Source organism: Sceloporus occidentalis, unplaced genomic scaffold (assembly GCF_023333645.1).
Source record: "Sceloporus occidentalis isolate IW3139 unplaced genomic scaffold, rSceOcc1.0.p SCAF_4, whole genome shotgun sequence".
In the NCBI taxonomy this organism is placed as follows: domain Eukaryota; kingdom Metazoa; phylum Chordata; class Lepidosauria; order Squamata; family Phrynosomatidae; genus Sceloporus; species Sceloporus occidentalis.
The window spans coordinates 140,507,123-140,529,338 of NW_028316984.1; the positions used below are offsets into that span (position 1 = coordinate 140,507,123).

Here is a 22,216-nt window from a genome sequence, read left to right on the forward strand (position 1 = left end):
GACGTTAATCACTTGGGGTCATTATTTTTATTTCATAGCCCACACAACCACACCCCTGGGTGGGCTTCCCTGAGCTGTCCTTGCCCCTTTGCTCCCTCTTGTTGTTAACTGCCCTCAAGTTAACAATGACTCATGGGCTGCAGCTGAATCTCCGTTCTGATCAATCCAAAGTACGGGAACTCTTTTTAACTCGTTTGATTTTCCTCATTATCTAGGTTGCATATATATAATTCTTCCATGGTCATTATTTTTATTTTCTTTATGCAGCTGTAAGCCTACCTACCTTTGCACTTTCTTCTTTGACCTTTCTTAGTAATTGTTTCAAGTCTATGATATTTTCTGCTAGTAGTATGGTGTCATCCACATCTTAAGATTGCTGATGTTCCTCCCTCCTATCTTCACTCCTCCTGCCTCTAAACCTGCTTTTAAGAGATTTCCTGCATACAAGTTGAACCAATAGGATGTTACTATGCAGCCTTGCCTGGCCCCATTGCCAATTGGGAACCATTCTGTTTCTCCGTATTCTGTTATAACTGTAGCTTCTTTCCCTAAATACAGATTTGCCATCGGGACTATCAGATGGGGTAGCACTACCATGTCTTAAAAGCATTCCATAGCTTTATGTAAGCTAGGCAATAAAAGGCTTTGCTATATTTCCTTCATCTCTTTCTAAATAATTCACACAGGTACTCAACAACAAAAATTGCAGACTGTAAGAATGACTTATTACCTTGTTATTTGTGAACAGCTCAGCTAAAATCATATTTCAGACTCAAACTTTATTTTGTTTTGAAGCTGGAATTTCTTACAAAATGCTTAAACACATTTTATTTTGCATTGATACAATACAGATATTGAATAAGAGAGAGAAGGAAACATAAGCTGCCAAAAACACAGCTGTATTATTTAGAATAAAAAAGAAAAAACAAAAACCAACAATGTAGACATCCAAACAGAAGACATTTAAAAATAAGATTGATTCCTACACCTGTTCAATCAAACCAGATACCAACTATCTTATGAAGCAAGTTTCTTCACTGTAACTAAAGTTCACATACATAGACTGTCGCCACCCATCTAAAGAATCACATAAGAAGGAAAAGTTCTGAACAACAGAAAACATAATTATAACATTTTTTTTCTTCAGGGTCACCTCTCCTTAAATTATCAGGCTCCAAGGTTAAATAAAATACCCTTACATAATGCTGGTGAAATTTGAGTGTAAAACACTCTTATGCATCCTGTATATATCCATGTAGTTCAGGAAACTATCACTGTGATAAATGGAGGAATGCCAGCCTCATGAAACATTACTGCAGCCTCACTGAACTGATTGTGTTTACTATCATTCCCCAATAGTTTGATGCATGTCTCAAATATGACAGAATAAACAGCACTTTATCACGTGCCCATTAAAAAATGGACAACAATTAGATGGCCTATGATATGGTGCAAATCTAGCATAACTTTTTTTTAAAAAACCCACATCAATAGAAATAAGAATCTCAGTGTGTGTGTGGGGGGGGCAGTTAAATCTAACATTATGTGCCAGTATTCCCTTCTCTGAATCCCTGGCCCTAATACATTTTACTGGGTCCCCCTCCCATGGGGGTGGGGAGGAAAAATTCTTCCTATCCACTGACAGAAGCAGTAGCATGAATGGGAAGACTTAACTGGTTGTCAACCAAAGTCAAGAAAAATAATGCAAGTTGAAAAACACTATGAGAGGATCTAGACTTAATTCTGCATTATCATGATGAATTATTAACACACACAAAGAGTACCGATCTGCAGCATTATAAACTGAAACTGGAAGTTCCAATTTTGACATATGGCAAGGAGATGTTAAAGAAAATGTGAAAACTCACCCTGCATTCTAATTCCATGGATTTAATAAAGCAAATATGAATACATTTTCATCAGTACTTAACATCTTTTACCTACTACTTTTTTTACAAACTCCTACATTATAAGGGCAGGCATCCTGTTAGTGAGTTATGATAGCACAAGTCAAGCTTACACTACCATAACCTACATTTTTGTTCATTGTGTAGGTCAGAATTCTTTATCAACTGCACAATGACAAAAATCTCACTAAATCTACCTTTTAAATGACACAGTCCCAACACAGCCATTTCTGTTTCTATTCACAGATAGGTGGATCAGGGGATGCGTCCCATTTTCTGTTAACTGGATGCTCTACAAGCACATCATCTGGAAGAACCTCCCAAGGACCCTTGGGGGGAGGGTCCCTCTGTATGCCTGTTGCAGCAGTCCAGATACAGGAAAGCAACTACACATATCTCTGTCCTCATGCTCTCAAATGACACAGAAATGTGTATGGGGAGGCACTGATCACTTGAAAGGTGGGTTGGAAGGGGGGTAGCACTGGGAGATACAGTTAGGAAGATATAGCTACATGGAAGATACACATCTTCCCAATGCTGGATTCCAGCCAATACTGTTTATCTTGTTCATAGCACAATCATAATTATGGGAGTGAAAAGATGAAGGTGATCAAGGAATGAGCTGGGGGGTTTTTGGGGGGTGGTGGTGTTTTTGTTTGTTTGTTGTTGTTGTTGTTGTCTTTTAAAGTATTTCCCAAAGCAGAATTCTACAAGATAAATTTGAAAACTACAGTCCAAATACCTTTGGAGGACATCAGGTTGCCTACTCCAAAGCTTTACAAAAGATAAGAACAGAATTTTCAGCAAGATAAACAAAGTTTCAAAAGAAGATTTCAGACAGCAATGTGAAACTCAGCCTTGAACATTAAGATTGGAAGCCATTCCTTCTTGTATATGTAAAGGTTTGCAAATAACAAGTCTGTAAAATTCAGAGAGGAAAACAACTTCACATATTTAGGTAATATTACAAATTTACACCCCTTTGTTTTATAAATTAATGCCAGTTAACAATGTTCTTTCGGTCACTGAAGTCTCATCCGTTTCTCTGGTGGAGCCTTAGTACTAGTGCTCTGTTGTGTGATCTTGGCAGTCTCCTTCTCCTCTTGTTTTACCATTTCAGGGGCTGGTTCTGGCTCCTTCTTAATCTGTTCCACTGCAAACAAACAAAACAAAACAAAACAAATCATGAAACTAATTCCAATGCGTTTTAGATGTCTAATAGTTCTGCAGGATATTTTCCAGGTTACTAAAGAATTATGTAGAATTTGACAAGAGGCATCCCAGGAACAGATTCCAATTTTACTTTTGCTGGAACAGAATATTTTCACCAACTGCACTATAAAGGAATGGTCCTGACCTAGAGGAAAGAAGCCCTTTGAACTTTCTAGTTTGCAAGCATCCTGCTATGATCCCCAACTTTAGGCCCTAAGGCTACCACAACAATACAAAACTATCAGAACACAAAAATCACTTGAACTGCTGTATTCTGATTTTATATTTTGACAGGTGAACCAAATTTTTGATAAGGAAGTGAGAAAGCATGGCTAGATGAATTTCTTTCCAAGTCCCTGTACAGAAGAGTTATATATATACAGACTTGTGGTGAAGAAGATGACCTTGGACTTAGGCATTGCCAATTTTCCTGAGAGTCTCAACAAAAGCTAAACATACACAATCTCTTGATGTGACCCTACTTAAAACTGCTGAGTAAATTCTTACCTGGGATGGGTTTTTCTCCTGACTTTTGCTGTGAAAGAAAAAAAAAGGGGGGGGGGTTTGAGTCATGAGTCAGAAATATATACTCTGCACTTGGCATAGCCTTTGTTGTTTTCCAGAAAAGCAAAAGAATAAGAGAACAAAGATAAAACTGCTTTATCACACATATTCCACCCACCCATGACCATATCTGCAATGGAACAGAATGACAGCCATACACAGGCAAAATTTTCTACAGTTTTCAAAGACTAATATTCTAGGAAGGATACCAGCCACAACTTTGGAATAGAGACACAGCTTGTCATATAAAATTTCATTCCACTTTGCATGTATAATATATGAAACAAATACAAATTACATAGACCGGGATTAGTCCAGATTAATAACCTCAATAGACAAAATTCAACCACTCTTGGAAAGCAAGGCAGTGTCCAACACACAGTTCTGATGGTCTGTGACTTTTTAGTGTCCTGTAATTCATCTACAGGGGTGATGCTTGAAAAATTTCACATGCAACACAATCCATCAGAAGTGTCCTTGAAGTATTATGCAACAGCAAACACTAGGCTTGGACTTGTGCCTTTCATCACACAAGAGTTCTTCCAAGGACAAAAGTCAAAATACTTCATCAAATAACCCTATCTTTAACCAAATATATGAATGTATGTAACCAGTTTTTTTTTAATTAATGAGGTTAATGGGTGTTAATACACAGCCATAACAAAACATCTTCCAAACCTAACTTTTATCACCTGCACAACAGAAATTGAATGGACCCAAGGGAATACATGCTGGTGGCAATAGTCTGCAGTTTAACTGATACCTGCACAAATTTAGGAGGGAATTTGTTTCTAAGATCCAGAAGCAATGCATCCACACGTTGTCTCTGGAAAATAGAACTTGGTTCTTCCTTCTTCTTGGCTTTTGGTTTGGCCTTATCTGAAAATAAAATCATAGCAATCATAAGAAGTCATAATTCCATCAGAATATTTTTTTAAAAAAATTAAACATATTTTTCATTAGACTTCTAAAATATTTATGGGTCATATTTTAGGAATTGAAATGTGATAATATAGATGCTAACATCAAGGAGAAAATTGAAACTTTTTGCCTTGTCCACCAGAAAGAGAAAAAAAAATCTCTTTTCCAATTCCTGTTTACAGAAAACAAATAAACAAAAACCAGAAACTAACAGAATTAAAGAAATGTTGGCAAAGTATATCTATTGAACCCAATACTAGAATTTTTGCCAAAGAAAAGTGAGATAATGCATGTTAATGTAAAAAATGTTTAGTAAGCCTACCTCGTTCTTCTTGATCTTTGAAATGCCACCAATAGCCTTTTGAAGGATGATAACGACAGTAAGACATAGCTTCCTCAAAAGCTGACTGGATTCCATGTACTGCAGTTAGCTGGGAAAATACATTCATGAAATTTATGATTTTCCTTCTTGTACAATATATAACCCAGAAAAGCAGCCCAATTCACAAAACAATTTTTCTCTATAAATACATAACCTGGTACAGTGGGACCTCAGTGTCTGCGGACTTGCTATGCATGGATGGCAAGCCCATAGTGTACCCAATGGAGGTGCATCCATGTGGCCAGGTTGCCATTAGGGACAGCCCCCACTTTCCCCCAGTGACAGCACACGTGCGACTGTGCCACCATTAGGGACAATAGGACTTCACCTGAAGTCTCGTCCCCAATGGTGGCACGGCTGTGTGCACACGCCACTGCTGGGAATAACGCAGGCATGAGCATGCACGGATTTTGGTTTCTACGGGGAGGAGGGGCATCCAAAACCAAGGTCCCACTCTGTTCTGAGCTTGTTTGGACTACAGTCTTCATGCATATAGGTTTGAAGATAGGCAGTGATAGAAAAGGGGGAATGGAAAAGGAGAGTAATGTACTACAACTAGACTAAGTCAAGTGCAGCCTTCCATATGATGTGAGACTGCCATTCCTATCAGCTTCAGCCAAACACAGTCAGTGGTAATACATAGTGGGAAATGAAGTCCATCTGGAGGGCAGCATTTCATTCCCCTTATACAGTGGTGCCTCGGGTTACGAAATTAATTCGTTCCGCTGTCAATTTCGTAACCCGAAAGGCTTTCGCAAGCCGAATTCCCATAGGCGCTAATGGGGAAAAGCCGCGATTTGGTGTGAAATCGCGCCGAAAAGCACCAAAAGTTTTTTCGTAACCCGAAAAAACTTTCGCAACCCGGAACAATGTTTTCCAATGGGATTTTTTCGTATCCCGAAAATTTCGTAACCTGGGTATTTCGTATCCCGAGGTACCACTGTACTAGAACCTTTATTCAGTAGATAAATCATTAAGGTTCCTAAGAGACATGGGAAATGGAAAATGCAGTCTTGAGTATGCTCAAGAGACTTTTTTTTTACACAGAGTTCACACATACATCATCCTAAGGGCCTTTATCCAGATGCCTCCCCCTTCTAAGTTCAAAAGGAGGTAATTACTAAAATGGCCACCTCAGCTACAGTCCCATGTTGTGGAACATTCTCCAGACAGAAGTGGAGAACTAGAATTGATGTTCAGAATATTCCAGCTTAAATGTAAAAGCTGTACACCACACAGTAGTCCAAAGCAACTCCAAACCTTCCTGTTTTTCCTTAGGTATATATGTTAGTAACAGGAACAAGAAGAACATTTTCTAATAACATTTCCCCTAGGACTTGAGGACAAAGAAGAAGAAAACAAACAAAAGTACTGCACTAATCATTTGTTTTAACAAAACATATACCACAGAGACTTACCACTCTAGAGTTTACAACAGATCCAAGGTCAGGTGCCTGATAAATCACTCCCGCAATAATGTAGTAATCAGCCAGTGGAATAACTGTAAAAGAATGCAACTTTAATGCACCATCCAAAACACTCTAGCCAAACAATGAGTAAATCTGCTTAACTACTGCTCACAGACAGTAGTGAAAGCTAATTCATATCCAAGTGGGATTTATTTATTTAGTATGTTATTTATATCCCACCTTTCGTTCAATGAGCTCAATAGATTATCTCCTTATAAATGATCTCTCCTTCATCCATTTTTTCCTTACCTTCACCCTGTATAGCTTAAGATGATAGCTAGTCCCTTGCCCAAGGTCATCCAGAGAGCTTCATGGTCAAATGCAGATTTGAACATGGTCTCCACAATCATAGTCCAGCACTGTAAACCACTATGTCACACTATGTTCAGAACAAGACCAATATATAATGAAAGTGGTTTTGTCCAGAAGATATGTATGATATTCCTGTGCACACTATTTTAAAGATAAGAACTTGAGACTTGGGGGTGGGGGGTTTAGTTATTAATTCTACAACTAACCCATCTTTCTTTCCACTGTGTGATAAGTCCTAGGTATACATGGGTATGGCTTTAAGGCTACTGCAGCCTTGTGCAAACATCTGGCTATTACTGATAATGTGTTATCATTAGACAAAATTTGAAATGTTAGTTCAGTTCCTAAGACTGTGTTTGCACTATTTAATGCCATAATTAGCCTTTGATAAAAATAGTGGTAGTGATAACATGCAGAACATCTGAAGATATTAAATAAATATGCCAAGAAGAATTATAAAAGAGTTTGCAACTGGGAACATGGGAAATGATTGTAGACAGGGTTATCGTTGTTGTTTTACTAGCACTATTAGCCTTTTACCACAAGAGGGCATCTCATTATTACCAAAGGGAAATCAGATTTTAGAGCAATGATTGTCAAACAGCCCTGAAACTGTTTGGAATTAAGAGTTCCCAGTATCTCAGACCATTCACCATGCTGACCAGGGCTTCTGGGATTTGAAATCCAAAACATCTGCAGGACCAAAGACTGAGAGGTAAGGGCTGTTGGTTTTCCACATAAGATAGCTTAAGAATCACTGCTTTTGTGCACATCATGCACATTTGCTGAAGGGTGCTTTTTTGAGCCCTGTGAATAATCTACATGTGAGCATTCCAGGTAAGGATTTTTGTTCTTCTGCAATAGGAATGCTTACCTTGGGTTGGACTCTGTCTTTGCTGCTTGCGAATTATAAAAAGAATTGGTTCTTGTGCATGGAGAAGAATATACTCAACTCCAACCATTTGACTGAAATAAAAAGGACAAGACTATATTGGAAAATACAAAATAAATGAAAGGACAAGCTTTGCATGGATGGAACATTCTTGCAAGTATAAGAGTCAGTGGCACCATTCAGAGCAAGTCATCTAAGAAATCATTAGATTGCATGTCTCTCTTTTCTGGCATTCTCCAGCCGAATTGCTGTTTGCTCAAAATACGTTAGGATTTGCTGGTTTTAGTACATTTGTTGCTGGACTCCTCCAAGTTTGGAAGCCCAATATGTAATACCACTCAAAAATTCCAGGTGCAAATTGGGTAAGAACATCCAATAAAGACTTGATTACAAAATTTCAGAAGATGCAGAAAGAAAATAACAGGTGTATTATTAAGTATTTTCAGCATGTGCAAAAATAAAAGTCCAGGGAGTTTTCTAGGTAACTGCTTATTAATGAGTTCACTGAAATTGTCCTCTAGGGAACACCAGTTTCAAAATAAAAACAGACAGTACTACATTTCTTGGCCTCATTGGCATGCCCTTCCAAAGTTTCACCTACATTCATTGTTCATTTGGAACTTCTCAATAGGCTTATGTAATAATAATACTACGGGTGATGAAGTGCTCTGGAATTCCACAATAGTTATATATTTGCTAGTTTCAATTTACAACCTAATTAAAAAGATACTTTACTGCACCGATTTAGCAATGCTAAAGTATGCAAGCATTTGAGTTATACAGAGTTGTGCAATCAAGAGAAAGGTAATTAATTCCTTAGTAATACGCAATGAAGCCAATAACAAAAATAAACTGTTTTAATTACTTTTGGAATACAACAGCTTAGCCATTTGACCTCTACCATTTTTAGGGCATATGCCAAAAAAAAAAAAAAAAAAAAAAAAAGAAAAAGAAAAGAAAAGATTAAAAACACTGATAAATCAAATTTTACAAGATTTAACACAAATGCATTTAGATTTAGGAATAATTTAATTTAAAGGGGGGAGACAAGATAAAAACATACAATCATACATTCCTTCATATACTTATTCTACTTCTATTTATCTTATCAAATTATAACTTGTTCAACTGTCAACTCATGGTTGCTAACTTGATAAACCATCAGTTCATTAGCCCAAATGAAACATAAACAATGTATAAAATGTCTTTAATTCACCTGTTTAATTTAATGTTTAAATTCTATCCACTACCTATTACATTTCATAATGTGTTCCTATTACAATATTCTAAAAACAAATGACAAAAACTGCATTCCAGAGTCTTCTTTTGTTTTCATGTCCTTCTAAAAACTTTCTAAAAATAGATGAATTAAAAAAATTAAAATTCTATGTCGCATTCCCAATCCTATATGGTTCCAGGATTTTATTTTTCTTTTCCGACTTTGAGGCTCCAGAAACTATTACAATCAGATTGTCGACTCATACCCAACCATGGATTTTCCCTAAAAATAAACATACATTTGTATAGAAGCAAATAAACTAGAAGAAGCACACATAAACACTCATTCGGGTGATAATCTTACATATTTTTGCAGCTTTCAACAGTCTTAATGGCTGTCATAATCTTTGCCTATAAGACAAATACTTCATCCATCAAACATAAAGCAAGCTGTTTTCTGTTGGTATTAAAAGTCAACCTGAAGACATATGCAGTCAAACTCAAGACAAACCAGGAAAACGGAGAAAAAAGTAGAATTCCAAATGATCCCTAAGTTTATTATCACAGATGTTGGCATTATGAATCCTTCACAGAAGCTGTTGGGTACAGTTCTGACAGTGTAACCCCTATATATGTCTATGGGCCCGAACAGACAGGCCAAATTAAGTGACATCTGGATGCTTTGGAGGCTTGCTGTTTAAACGATGCACACCTCCAAAGCAGCCAGAAGCCATTCCAAAGCCACGCTCTGGTCCTTAGGACAGGAGCAAAAAGGAGCTGGCATAGTCTGACTCCTGAAGGCGCCAGTTGGCTCTGTGTCCAGTACGTGCCTTGGGAGCAGGCCATATGTACAGTGGGGTTCTGATCTACTTCTGGACAGAGTGAACTTGGGCTGCTCTTTCATGCCTGTGTGTTCCACTCTCATGACATAAATCCTACTGCATTTAATCACAATTAGGTCTGCAACAGACAGTTCTGAAGTGACAGCTTGAAGCTGCCCTTTCTGAAGACAAATTGGGGCTGCAGTGAACACACACCACAGCCCAAATCCACTTTGCAGCTGGCCAAAAAAGGAGAGGCAAAGAGCTGCTTCTTTTTTGGGCCAGCAAAAAGGCAGCTTTTTCACCCCGCTTCAGCCCATGGGCGGCTTCAAGCTGTTCCGATGGCAAAGAGATGCTGCACCATGGGGCGCCTGGAAGGCAGCCCATGGCTAAGCACTGGCGCAACCTTCGGGTGTCTTGGGAGTGTGTGGAATCTGTACGCCATGTCCTCAAGTCAGTTGGAAGCCAGCTTTTCATGCCGGTCTGTTTACTCCCTTACTCTGTTAAGTGAGTATATGATTACATCCTACAAACAACTTTATAAGATTACCATTACATATGTGTTGCAGTAACTTACTTCAAGTGGTCCAAGGTTAGCCTTTGCATCTTGACCATTTCATTGTTACACGTTCGATCATAGAAGGGGTTACTGCGCTCTGAGAAATAGTCCAATACACACCCACTGTTTAATATTGGAATCCATGAGCTGTCAACCCAAGAAATTCCCAGGAGGTTATCTAGGCATTAGCGGGAGGAGAGAGAAAAAAAGTATTTAGCACAAGAATAGCAAGTTATTCTCAAGTTAAACACTTATTTAACTATACATAAAACAGTGTAGTTCAGAGACTTACTTTAATTCAGCCTACCTGAAATATCCACATCTTGCAAACCATAACTTACACAACTAGATCATTATTAAATACTGTACTTTAGATGTTTTTTGTTAAGAGCAAAGATTTCTGACATCACACAACAATAAAGAAGAAAGATAAAACTCCAGAAACAGTGTGTCTACAATATAAAATTTAACTTTCTTCTAAATAAAATATAAGCTTAAATACACCTTAAAGCAGAGGGGAGCAACCCTATTTATTTAGTAATTTATTCCCAAGATTTATACCCCACCTTTCTCCAGCAGTGGGATTCAACCCTAACAGGAAGGTCAGTTTTCATCCCCAGCACCAGCTGTACCCTGCATTAAACTGGAAGTGCCCAGAGTACTTTAATATCATCAAAACCTTCAACATTAATAATCAAAAACAGAAGTAACTGGACACCAATTTTCATTTTTAGGAATTCGAGTGTGTGGCTTGGAGAGCCTTGCAACATGCCCCATGTAGCAAAATGCCATTCCTTTAGCTCATGGAAGAAAGGTAACAAAATGATAAGTGAAACCCCTCAAACCATTTTTTAATTCAGATTTCAAAATTCTCTTAAAATAATTAGTAAAAAGGAATATAGGTCAAAGCTATGATGAATTACAGAATGTCTAATTGTATCACATAATTATGTTAGCTTTGGTTTATGAAACTGGGAAGTAAACTGTCAGTCCTTTTTGCAGGTATACATGATTTCACACTCACTATCGTTATTTCTGCCTTGTCTAATTGCAAAGACAGAGAAGGTCAATGAAGAGAAAAATTAGGGATGTGGAGCAGATCTGAATGAAGAGGAGGAGGCTGGATGTGTGTGTGTGTGTGTGTGTGTGTGTGTGTGTGTGTGTGTGTGAGTGATTCCAATTTTGATGAACTGTAAATTATCTGAAAAAAATCAGAATAATTGCTTAACATATACTTGACTTCTAATCAGACCTATATCTTTGAGTATTATTATTAACCTTTATTTATAAAGCGATGTAAATTTACACAGCGCTGTACATACAATCTTTTTAATTGGACGGTTCCCTGCCCTCATGCTTACAATCTAAAAATTAACAATAATGTACCTCTATTTTTTAAAAAAAACATTATTATAGTTTTCCTCACTAGTGATTTAAACTGTATGCAAAGGGATCTTGTAGCACCTTTGAGACTAACTGAAAGAAAGAAGCTGGTGGCATGAGCTTTCATAGACTTCAGCCTACTTCCTCAGATGAATGATTTAAATCATAATTTAAATAATTAAAACTGAGTCCTTTGGAGAAACTATTTAAATCAGGATTTAAGTCAATTTAATTCAGATCAAATCAATCTTGCTGCTAATATTCTTGAAGGATAGGAAAATCTGCGACCTTCAGCAGAACATCAAACAACCTTCCTGCCTCTAGGATATAGTGATTTGGAAACAGGAAGATATAAAGCAGATACACTGAAAGGGTGCAAAGAACACAAAACCAATCAAAGGTGTAAGCAAATTTACAAGAAGGCAGAATGACATGTGAGAGAAAAGTATACAGTGAAGTGGCAAAAGTGATGAGCTTCATAAGGGCACGGACCACTACTAAGCAGAGTCTCCACAGAGCTTCACTGTAAAGATGTATCTACCGTATATACTTGACCATCAGTTGACCTCATGTATAAGTCGAGGGCAGGTTTTGTGGCCAAAATGATGGATTTTGATATGTCCCATGTATACGTGAGGGTAAAATTTAAATGATGATGCAAAGAAGAACAATGCCGAAGAACTCTTTGTGCTCAGACTAAAGGCTGGATGGATGAGGGGGGGGGGGGGTCAGTGCTTCCAGGACAGATTACACACTTGCTTCACCAGAGGATGAGTTAAGTACAGTATTTACTTACAATGACCCGTGGATAAGTCGAATCAGGTTGTTTGAGTCATTTTTTGACTAAAATTTCTAGACTTATACCTGAGTATTTACAGTATTCAAATGCTGGCAAACTCCTTAGAAGCTTCAGTGAAAAGACTATTTCTTTTAAAAGAGGAAAAGTGTAAGAGGAGTACACTCTCATATGCTGAACAGACCCTAGACCCAGCCAGCACAGCGGACATGTAGCAAGGCAATAACAAGCAATCCTGTATTTCTAAGCACTTAAGAAAGTACAATTGAGGAAACAGAAAGCTTAAAAGGAACTGGAAGCTCAGCAATTTTAAACCACAGTGGAAATCTTGAACGTCACTCTAATGCAGGAAATTTCGCATCCATCTTACAAGACAAAAAGGTATGAGAAAGAATACAGGTACATAAAGTGCTGCCCCATCACTTCCCTCAAGCCCAAAACTCCCACTGCAACAACTCTAATGGGGATGTATGTCTGGAGAGGAAGTTTTGAGTGAACAAGTAATGCAAACTCAGCTGTGATATATGGCAGCATAAAATATGAACACATTGTTCCAAAAATCTTTTAGGAAGCAAAACCCAGATGCTTTGGAAACCATGATTAATGCAGCATAAATAGGGCTATGAATAATGCATATGCTGCATCAATAATCTGCTCCTTTCGAACTCTTGCATAAAAAGGAAGCAAGCAAAGGGACAGTCTTATTACTATGTAAATGTGTTCTGCTCTGCTTCTATACAGGTAGGGAGTTGTTGTTTTTCCCCCTCAGCATAATATTTTTCACTCTTAATAAAATACTGATTGAAATAAACACAGGTATTAAAGATATAGAAACATGCAAAATGACACAGCTTTGGTTAAACTCTTCTCTGACTTTATTCTTTAGCCATATGTATTAAATGTGGGTTGCTACCCATATTACAAATTGGAAAAAATACAGGAACATTTCCAAACATCACTCCTACAACTTCAACTGCCATGCAAGAAAAGGAGAACACCTCATGTTACTGAGCAGCCGGTAAAATCTCTCCCACAAAATTAGATAATAAAATGGGAAGTTGCCTGTAGATCTTCAAGTACTGGAAAATATTCACAGACAGAACATTGCAAAAAGCCACAGGAACCATAGGCTCCTTTAGAGGAACAGGTAATTCAGGGTCAAATTACCATTACACCCACAAAACATCAGCATCAAATGCAATTTCCTAAGAGAATTAATTCTGGTTATGATACCTTACGTCTTGAAGTAGTGTCTGCAAATCTAAGTAATATATAACTCCTGGTCAAAAACCATTATCTCAAGCAAGTGTCCTAGCATCAAAATGTAGTTATTATTCTTTTACAAAATTAATACATTAGTTAAACATACGACACAGTTGGACACTTCTACTCCAATTCCCTAGGCAGTGATAGACAAAATATATCCTTAGAATCCCATGCTGCTCCGATTGATTCAACTCACCCTTTTCTAGCTGAGAAGGGGGGAAATGTCACTTCTGGAAGCCTGCAGGAAAGATATCACTGATGGATTTTGGTTTGTATTTTTTAAGTGACACCACACAAAGGTATTTGCATATGTAATAGTAAGGGCCTGACAGACAGGCCAAAATAAAGCTGTTTCTGGTCTCTTAAGAGGCCAGAAGTTGTGCCAAAGCTGCGCTCCACTCCTTAGGACTGGAGCGTGGCTTTGGCACAACTTCCAACCTCTTAGGACTCATGCATCATTTAGGCCCAGTACAGACAGGCATGTTGCGGCGATATTAAGACTCGATAGGGTTGGGTGTCCAGATACGCCCAGCCCTAGTGACGTCACAGGTGCGTGTGCCCGTCCACACAGCAGGCATCACAACTGCACAGCTGTGGTGTTGCGTACAGATGCCTCTTGGCAGAAGTGGCATCATAGGGCTGCATCTCAGCCCTTATGACGCTGCAAAAAAGGAGCCGCCTAGATTAACTCCATTTTTAGTGCACATCTGTGCAACAGCATGTGGTGGCTGCTACATAGCAAAGTGGAGCAGCGTTTCGCCACCTGTGTGTACCAGGCCTTAAAGAGCATACCTCCAAAGAGACCTGAAGCAGCTTTATTTTGGCCTGTCTGTTCGGGCCCTTACTATGACACAAGCAAAGAACTTTGTGTGGTGTCACTTAAAAAAAATACAAACAAAAATCAATCACTGATACCTTTATTGGCCAGTGATACCTTTATTTGCCTGTTTGGGCCCTACATTATCTGTTTCAAAGGCGTCAGATAAAGCTTTCCAAGTACAATAGCTATTACAGTCCAATAATTTGTAAACTCCAAACATACATTTCTCTCTTCATGGTTCATGTGTGGGGTTTTTCTGTCTTGCTCTCAATGCCTACACTAGCATACTGCACCAATAGCATTCCAGTCCAGATGTTTTTCTGCGATTTTCCAGATCCAGACAGGCCTTTGAGGCGCCCTCATCACATGCAAGGCTTGCCTGGTGGGTGGAGCGCCCACACAGCCGGTAACCCTTGCACGTGATGAGGGCGCCGCAGCTGCAGCACACCCACCAGATGCAGCGCGTAACGGTGATGCCGCAGCTGTGCCGCCTCCAAATGGGGCGGTGCAGCTGCGACATCTCTGTGACGTCGCTTGCGCTTTGGGGCAGCGGAAGTGCACCGCAAAAAGGAGCTGCTTCCCAGCGCTCCTTTTTTGCTGCGCAGGAGTGCTGCGCAATTTGGTTGCTGTGGCACTCCTGCGGAGCAAAGAGAGGCGCCAGGGATGTGCCTCTTTCTGGTGGTGTGTACCCCGCCTAAGTTATCAACAGAACTCTCCTCCAGCATTTCACTTCAAATGAGCTGATTCTCTTCCCATCAATTTTCTTCACTGTCCAAGTACTCCTCACTTAACTGTAGTTTATGAACAATATTCAGCAGCAGCCATTTATATAGCACATTAACTGACAGAAGCTTTGAAATTTAGGAAGGCACAAGTGAGAATTGCTGAGTTTCAACTCTTAAGAGAAATATACTTGGCATTCTTAACAAACGACAACAATGAAACATGCTCTTAACCACCAACTTTATGTTTCAGTGAATGAGCATACCACATAACTGACCAGGGAAACAGGTGAACCCCATTACTGGCAAGCACACACTATTTGCACCTGTTTGTGCTGGAACTGCTTTAATGGCAAGTAAATTCTTAATCCCAGTATTGAGATTAATATTTGGCATTTTTTAGAAAAGTACAGTTGAAACCAATCTACGTAACAGGGCAAGGCTAACAACTGCACCCTCTTGTAACATACTCAGAAATTAAGTATCGCTGAATTCAGTGGGACAAACTTCCAGGAAAGTATGCTTAGGTTGGCAACACAGTACAGTCATCCCTTCCCTTACGCAGGGGATCCGTTCCGGACCCCCGGACCCCAGCATAAGGGGAAAAACATGGATGCTCAAGCCCCATTTAAGTGAATGGGGCTCATGCCCGGAGTGGCACACACGCCATTGCCTTTTCCGGCGCATGGTGCTGCTCCTTCCGGCACGGCTTTCCACTGTAGTAATAGTTTCAAGTGATAACAAAAGAATCAAACCAGGCAGTATGATTATGGCTCCATTAAAGGTGATTTAGGGGTTTATTACACTGGGGCTAATTTCGGCATTAAAGAGAGATTAAAGCACATTTAAAGCATCCTACAAATAAAGTGAAAATGGTGAGTAATTGTGTGCATGATTATCACACGCAATTGCGCAAATAAAGTGAAATTTGAAATGCACTGTCACTGAAATCCCAAAAGTAAAAAGATGTGCATTAATGCTTGTTTGTGACCACTTTAATGGCGGCTTTTGTGCAATGTTGTGTGAAATGTTTTGCGTAATTACTCAATTTTTCCGGGATATTCACAGGATAAACTCCCGATCCCCTTCCTGTGATAAAACTCCTCAGTAAACAGCATTATATTAAGCAGAGAAACAGCTAAGGTATCTTGTACTTTCTGAAACAGCTATACTGGATTATATTTGAGAAATGTTATGTTGACAGAGAAATTGTTTGGTGTCACTGCTTCAACAAAATTTGCCTCTTGGGGTTATATATATATACCATCCACACTGTATCAGCTTCAACGTAAGGTTAATGCTGTGCCCAGCCTAGTATCTATTCTTGCATTTTAGCTGTTTCATAGAATCATAGAGTTGGATGAGACCACAAGGGCCATCCAGTCCAGCCCCATTCTGCCATGCAGGAACTCTCAATCAAGGTGTCCTCGACAGATGGCCATCCAGCCTCTGTTTAAAGACTTCCAAGGAAGGAGACTCCACTACACTCTGAGGAAGGAGTGTGTTCCAATGTTGAAAAGCCCTTACTGTCAAGAAGTTCCTCCTAATGTTGAGGTGGAATATCTTTTCCTTTAGCTTGCATCCATTGTTCCGGGTCATAGTCTCTGGAGCAATGGAAAACAAACTTGCTCCCTCCTCAATATGATGGGTTATCATATCACCTCTTAACCTTCTCTTCTCCAGGCTAAACATTCCCAGCTCCCTGAGTCGTTCCTCATAGGGCAAGGTTTCTAGACCTTTCACCATTTTAGCTGCCCTCCTTTGGACACATGGCTCCAGTTTTTCAACGTCCTTTTTGAACTGTGGTGCCCAGAACTGGACGCAATATTCCAGGTGGGGCTGACCAGAGCAGAATACAGTGGCACTATTACTTACCTTGATCTAGACACTATACTTTTATTGATGCAGCCTAAAATCGCATTAGCCTTGTTAGCTGCTGCATCGCACTGTTCACTCATGTCCAACTTGTGGTCTACTTGGACTCATAGATCCCTTTCACATGTCGTCTTGTTCAGCCAAGTGTCCCTCATCCTATATCTGTGCATTTCATTTTTCTACTGTAAGTGGCACTATTACTTCCCTTGATCCAGACACTATACTTCTATTGATTTGGGTCTATGTGCGCACACACACACACAATATTGTGTACACCTATCTTAGTTTTATTAGCTCAAGGTGACCAGACTCGGTCCTCCTTTTCCAAGACATGGCCTCCACTTCAGCCTCCTGTCCAGGAGGATTTTGAGTATCCCTAAGAAGAACGGATTTACATTCATATGAGTCTTTTAAAGCTTTGTAATGCCTTCCATTTTGCGGTGCCTGGATCCCCTGCTTTTATAAAACCTGGTTCTACTGCGTTTTGAATTCAGCTCTCCCAAGGCTTCCCTCCAGGGCACCATCCCTTCCCTCTTCCCCAAAGCCACCGCAGGGCTCCTGATAAGCCTGAATTGCAGCAAAAGGGAGACACAGCCAGAGAAGCCCGGGAGCGTTCAAGGGGCCCTTGCTAGTCGAGAGCAGGAGCCACAAAATGGCGAAAACAAGGGCCAGCTCAGTACCTCGTATATCCACCGCCGCCATGTTTCCGGCTTCACCTGGCGCGCCTGCCCTACCTCCGCGCGGGGTTATGACGTCACCGGACCACAGAGCAGCCGCCTAGAGCGACGAGTGGAAGGGATTTAGCGCATGCGTACTTGCCACTCCACGTCGCTAGGCAACGGAATCAACAACATAAACACCCAAAGGCCCCAAAACAGCGAAGCCTTTCATGACGCCGAGCAAAGAGCACAAAATACACGCTTCAAGCTTCCGAAGCTCCTCTGGCTTCTTCAATGTGTCTCAAAGCATTTGGTGGAAGTAGACTGAAGTCTTAGGCTGCATCCACACTGGAGAAATATCTCGTTTTGGCACCGCTTTAACTCTTTTCTGGCTCTTTGCTATGGAATTCTGGGAGTTGGAGTATGTTGTGGGGTCCAGAGCAGAGCCCTTCCCCTTCAAGTATTATCACCTCTTAATCTTCTTTTCTCCAGGCTAAACATCCCCAGCTCCCTAAGGCATTCCTCATAGGGCTTCATGGTTTCCAGACCCTTCACCATTTTAGTCGCCCTCCTTTGGACTCATGGCTCCAGTTTCTCCACATCCCTTTTGAATTGTGGCGCCCAGAACTGGACACAATATTCCAGGTGGGGCCTGACCAAAGCAGAATACAGTGGCACTATTACTTCTCTTGATCTAGACGCTATACTTTTATTGATGCAGCCTAGAATCGCATTGGCCTTGTTAGCTGCTGCTTCGCACTGTTCACTCATGTTCAGCTTGTGGTCTACTTGGACTCCCAGATCCCTTTCACACATACTGTTCTCAAGCCAGGTGTTCCTCATATCTACGGATTTCATTTTTTCTCCCTAAGTGCAGTACCTTACATTTCTCCGTGTTGAATTTCATTTTGTTAGCTTTGGCCCAGCTTTCTAGTCTATTCAGGTCATTTTGAATTTTGATCCTGTCCTCTGGAGTATTAGCTATTCCTCCCAATTTGGTGTCATCTGCAGATTTAATAAGTGTGCCCCCTTAGATAACCAGGGGGAGGGGAGGAGAAAGGGGAGAGTTTCCTCTGGAGCTTCTTTGCCAAGGAAGAGGAAGGGGAGGCCTTAGTTGTGAGCAGAGCTATGGTGGGCAAGGGAACAGGGTGAGTGGGAATATGAAACTGATCCCCTTGGGCAGCTAAAAAGCAAGTCTGGAGGCAGAGAGTTGAAGGAATATATTCAAACACACGCTTTATATTGTATATAAATTATCTCCCTCTCTCTCTCTCTCTCTCATACACACACACATCCCTCTCTGTCTTCAACTGTCTTTCCTTTACAGCAGGGAGAAGGGGCTTCATGCAAAATTAATGCCAGAACCAAAGAAGAGCCAAGCTGGATCAGAGAAGAAATAATGGCAATGTCCCGAACTGTGTGCACATCAGGTTGCCTGCAAATTAAGCCAGACCATTGCAAATATGCCATGCAAATCTGGTGAAAATTTAACACAAAAAATGATAGGATGGACTCTCAGGGCCATATTTTAATTCAGATCAACTCCATATGTCTCTAAATTTGATTATAATGACAAACAGAAACTTATGTTTATTTATATAAATAATTAAGCCTAATTATTTTCCAGACAGCCATGATAGACAATAGGACAGAGAGTGCTGTTCAGAGTAGTGAGCCCAGGACTGGTGCTGAACCAAGAGCCATTGGTTGACAGTCCAGGGAGAATATCCAGGAAAGAAAGAAAGAAAGAAGTAGCCAATGGGCTCAAATGTGGTACTGACATAATATCAGCCTGAGAAGGATTTGCCTACAAACTACCCATCAGTTTCTGGACCCAGTACAAGGTGTTGGTTATCACCTTTAAAGCCCTAAATGGCTTGGGTCCAACGTACCTCCGGGACTGCCTCCTTCCATACAATCTGCCCTGGACACTCGAGTCCTCTGGGAGGAATTTGTTGCAACCTATAAAAAGTAGACTGTCTGCAACTGCCCAGAGGACCTTTTCAGCAACCGCTCCCAGATTATGGAACAGTCTGCCGGAGGAGATCTGTCTATTACCACCGTCAACAGCTTTTAAAACGCTGTTAAAACAGATCTCTTCCAGCAGGCCTTCCCTGAATAGATACCCACCCACCAAAAAAAGCCTAATTTGTTTACCCCTAAATTCTGCAATTGCTATTGTTGATCTGTTTTGTCTTTATTTTAAGTTATGTTTTAAACTTTTTAATCGTATTTTGGGGGGGTGGGATTGTGGGATATGGGAATGTATGTTTTAATCTTGTAAGCAGCCCCGGTTGTGTTGCACAGAGGAGCGGGATAAAAATAAATGTTATTGTTGTTGCTATTATTATTATTATTATTATTATTATTATTATTATTTATACAAAGTAGTGCCTTAAGGGCTAATACTTTTTATTTGGCTTTAAAAATAGGTTGTAGTCCATAAAGGCTTAAGCCAACGTTATATTTGGGTTTTCCCCTCTCCTTCACCCCCAGAAGTTCTCTTAAGTTTAGTGAATTTAGGATGCAATCTTAAAGCATTGCTTCTATTAAAGTAATTTCCATCTAAATCAGTGTGATCTATTTCTGAGTAACAGCACATCAGGTTGCATGGCAAGAATGCTTCACAACTTTTAATTTGTTGCCAAGCTAACATCAGAGGGACATTTCATCTAACGCACAAAGGAAATTCCTAGAGTATGTAGAAATAGCATTGAGACGATGTTGCAGCACCTAACTCAGGGAGCAGACTAGTTAATTGGAAGGAGGTATGGCCAGATTTGTGAGGGCATTTCCAAAACAACGTCTCAAACGATGCCATGCAGCTGTGCTCTGTCTTTCCCTCTTTAATGATCTTCTGTGGTAAGGAGAAGATGGAGAAAAGAGAGAATAAGCAGCTGAAGACAATATTGTCTTTAGGCTAACATCTTGATGCCTCTTGGCTTGTCTTTCATCAAAGAATATAAGAGTTCTTCTAAAACAATAATTATATCCTGCATTGCATATGAGAGTCAATTTAAGCCTATATTGCTTTATATGTTTTTAAAGTGCTGTGTCAACAAAATTTAAATTACAGACCTCAAAAGACACAGAAACACCTGGGCATTAGTGGAAAAGTAGAACAAAATTAACTGTATGAGAAATATTTTGGGATAAAGTAGAATTTAATTATAGCATGCCTGGTGTATTTTTCCCAGTGTCTGCTAAAATGGTAAAGAGAGGAAATAAAAAGGAGCAGCACACTTATATCTATGCTGAATACCTAGTTGCCTCTTCTCATTTCTACTTTATATCACAGTGTCTGTGTTGTATTTTCATGGCCCTCAATATCTGGTATATATTTTCAACATACTGTATTTCCAACTCTTCTGTAAAATGTTAAAATAAGTTAATCATTTTCTCCAGGAATCTAATTTACTCAGCCAGTTCTTTGACTGGAAGCTTTCCTTTCTGTTGACCTTTTATGTTAGTCTTTACTACTTTTGGTTGCCAGGTAACCTCAACCCTTATCTTTCTCTGTACTAATTTCTTTCCTGCCCCCATCCCAAACCAGTTTCTTGTAATACATGATAATATTCATACACACTACAGTATGTTTCTTCTCCATCTGTGCCCCTTTGATGTTATCCCCGGAACAGTCTGCCAGATGACCAACATATGGAGCACAGCCTGTTGTGTTGCTTTTGTGGTAGATTAGAAAGCTGTTTTCATGACCTTTTCTCGTTACAGAAGGAAAAAAAATTGACACAGCTGTCGAGCCAGAAGGTCCCACCCTTTATATATACAGTACAAGCATAGTGCCACATCAACTTCTTGTTTCTGCTTCCTAAAGACTACAGCTTTGCATTCGCAGTTGGATCTTCCTATCTCATTTTGTTTCCTCAGTAGCATCTGCATCAGTCATAACCATGTCTTCTAGTTGTCATTTTTGGCATTCACCTCCAACTGAATATATCTGTAGGTTAACTTGCCATTTTACTGGGTTTAGCTAAATAGTTTTCTTTCCCACAGATGTATTTATTTACTTATCTAAGTTTGGATTTACTTGTCACCCAGCTATGTCCTTTTAACAATTTTTAATGATCACCTTACATTTCACACCTGGCAACATCTTGTGTGTATATATGTATTTGTCTTCGGTGTTGCACTCAGTCCCTCTGAAAAAATAGTTTGTAATCTACAAAAGTGTATGCTGAAATAAATTCTTGCATTGTTATGTGCCATCAAGTTGGATTCAATTTATGTTTACCTATGACAGGCCTCCGAAAGATCCTGGTCTTGCAAACCCCAAGTTATGGCTTTCTTGACTGAATCAATCCATCTATAATGTGGTCTGCCTCTTTTCCTGCTTTCTTCAGCTTTAGCCAACATTATTGTCTTTTCCAATTAGTCAACCTTTCTGAGGCCCAAAACATGAAAGCCTCAGTCTAGTCATTTT

General features: G+C 39.7%; 1 protein-coding gene across 1 annotated transcript; it reads right to left on the bottom strand.

Annotated features, from left to right (window-relative positions):
- Window positions 1–801: 801 nt before the first annotated feature.
- LOC149314726 (mediator of RNA polymerase II transcription subunit 6) lies at window positions 802–17,852 on the bottom strand. Its single transcript, XM_089521788.1, has 8 exons — window positions 17,800–17,852; window positions 10,276–10,435; window positions 7,642–7,733; window positions 6,405–6,487; window positions 4,927–5,035; window positions 4,447–4,562; window positions 3,627–3,654; window positions 802–3,060 (listed from the first exon to the last, which is right to left on the bottom strand). The coding sequence occupies exons 1-8, from the start codon at window positions 17,819–17,821 to the stop codon at window positions 2,930–2,932; spliced, it is 741 nt and encodes a 246-aa protein (XP_089377914.1). The 5' UTR covers window positions 17,822–17,852; the 3' UTR covers window positions 802–2,929.
- Between the last annotated feature and the right edge of the window lie 4,364 nt (window positions 17,853–22,216).

What these genes read in the sequence shown, in the direction of transcription:
- LOC149314726 (XM_089521788.1), bottom strand. Translation starts at nt 17,821, where the DNA reads ATGGCGGCGGTGGATATACGAG. An exon ending in CTAACCTTGGACCACTTGAA is followed by an intron (nt 7,734 to 10,275) that starts GTAAGTTACTGC and finishes TTTTTATTTCAG; the next exon opens with TCAAATGGTTGGAGTTGAGT. An exon ending in CAAAGATCAAGAAGAACGAG is followed by an intron (nt 4,563 to 4,926) that starts GTAGGCTTACTA and finishes TTTTATTTTCAG; the next exon opens with ATAAGGCCAAACCAAAAGCC.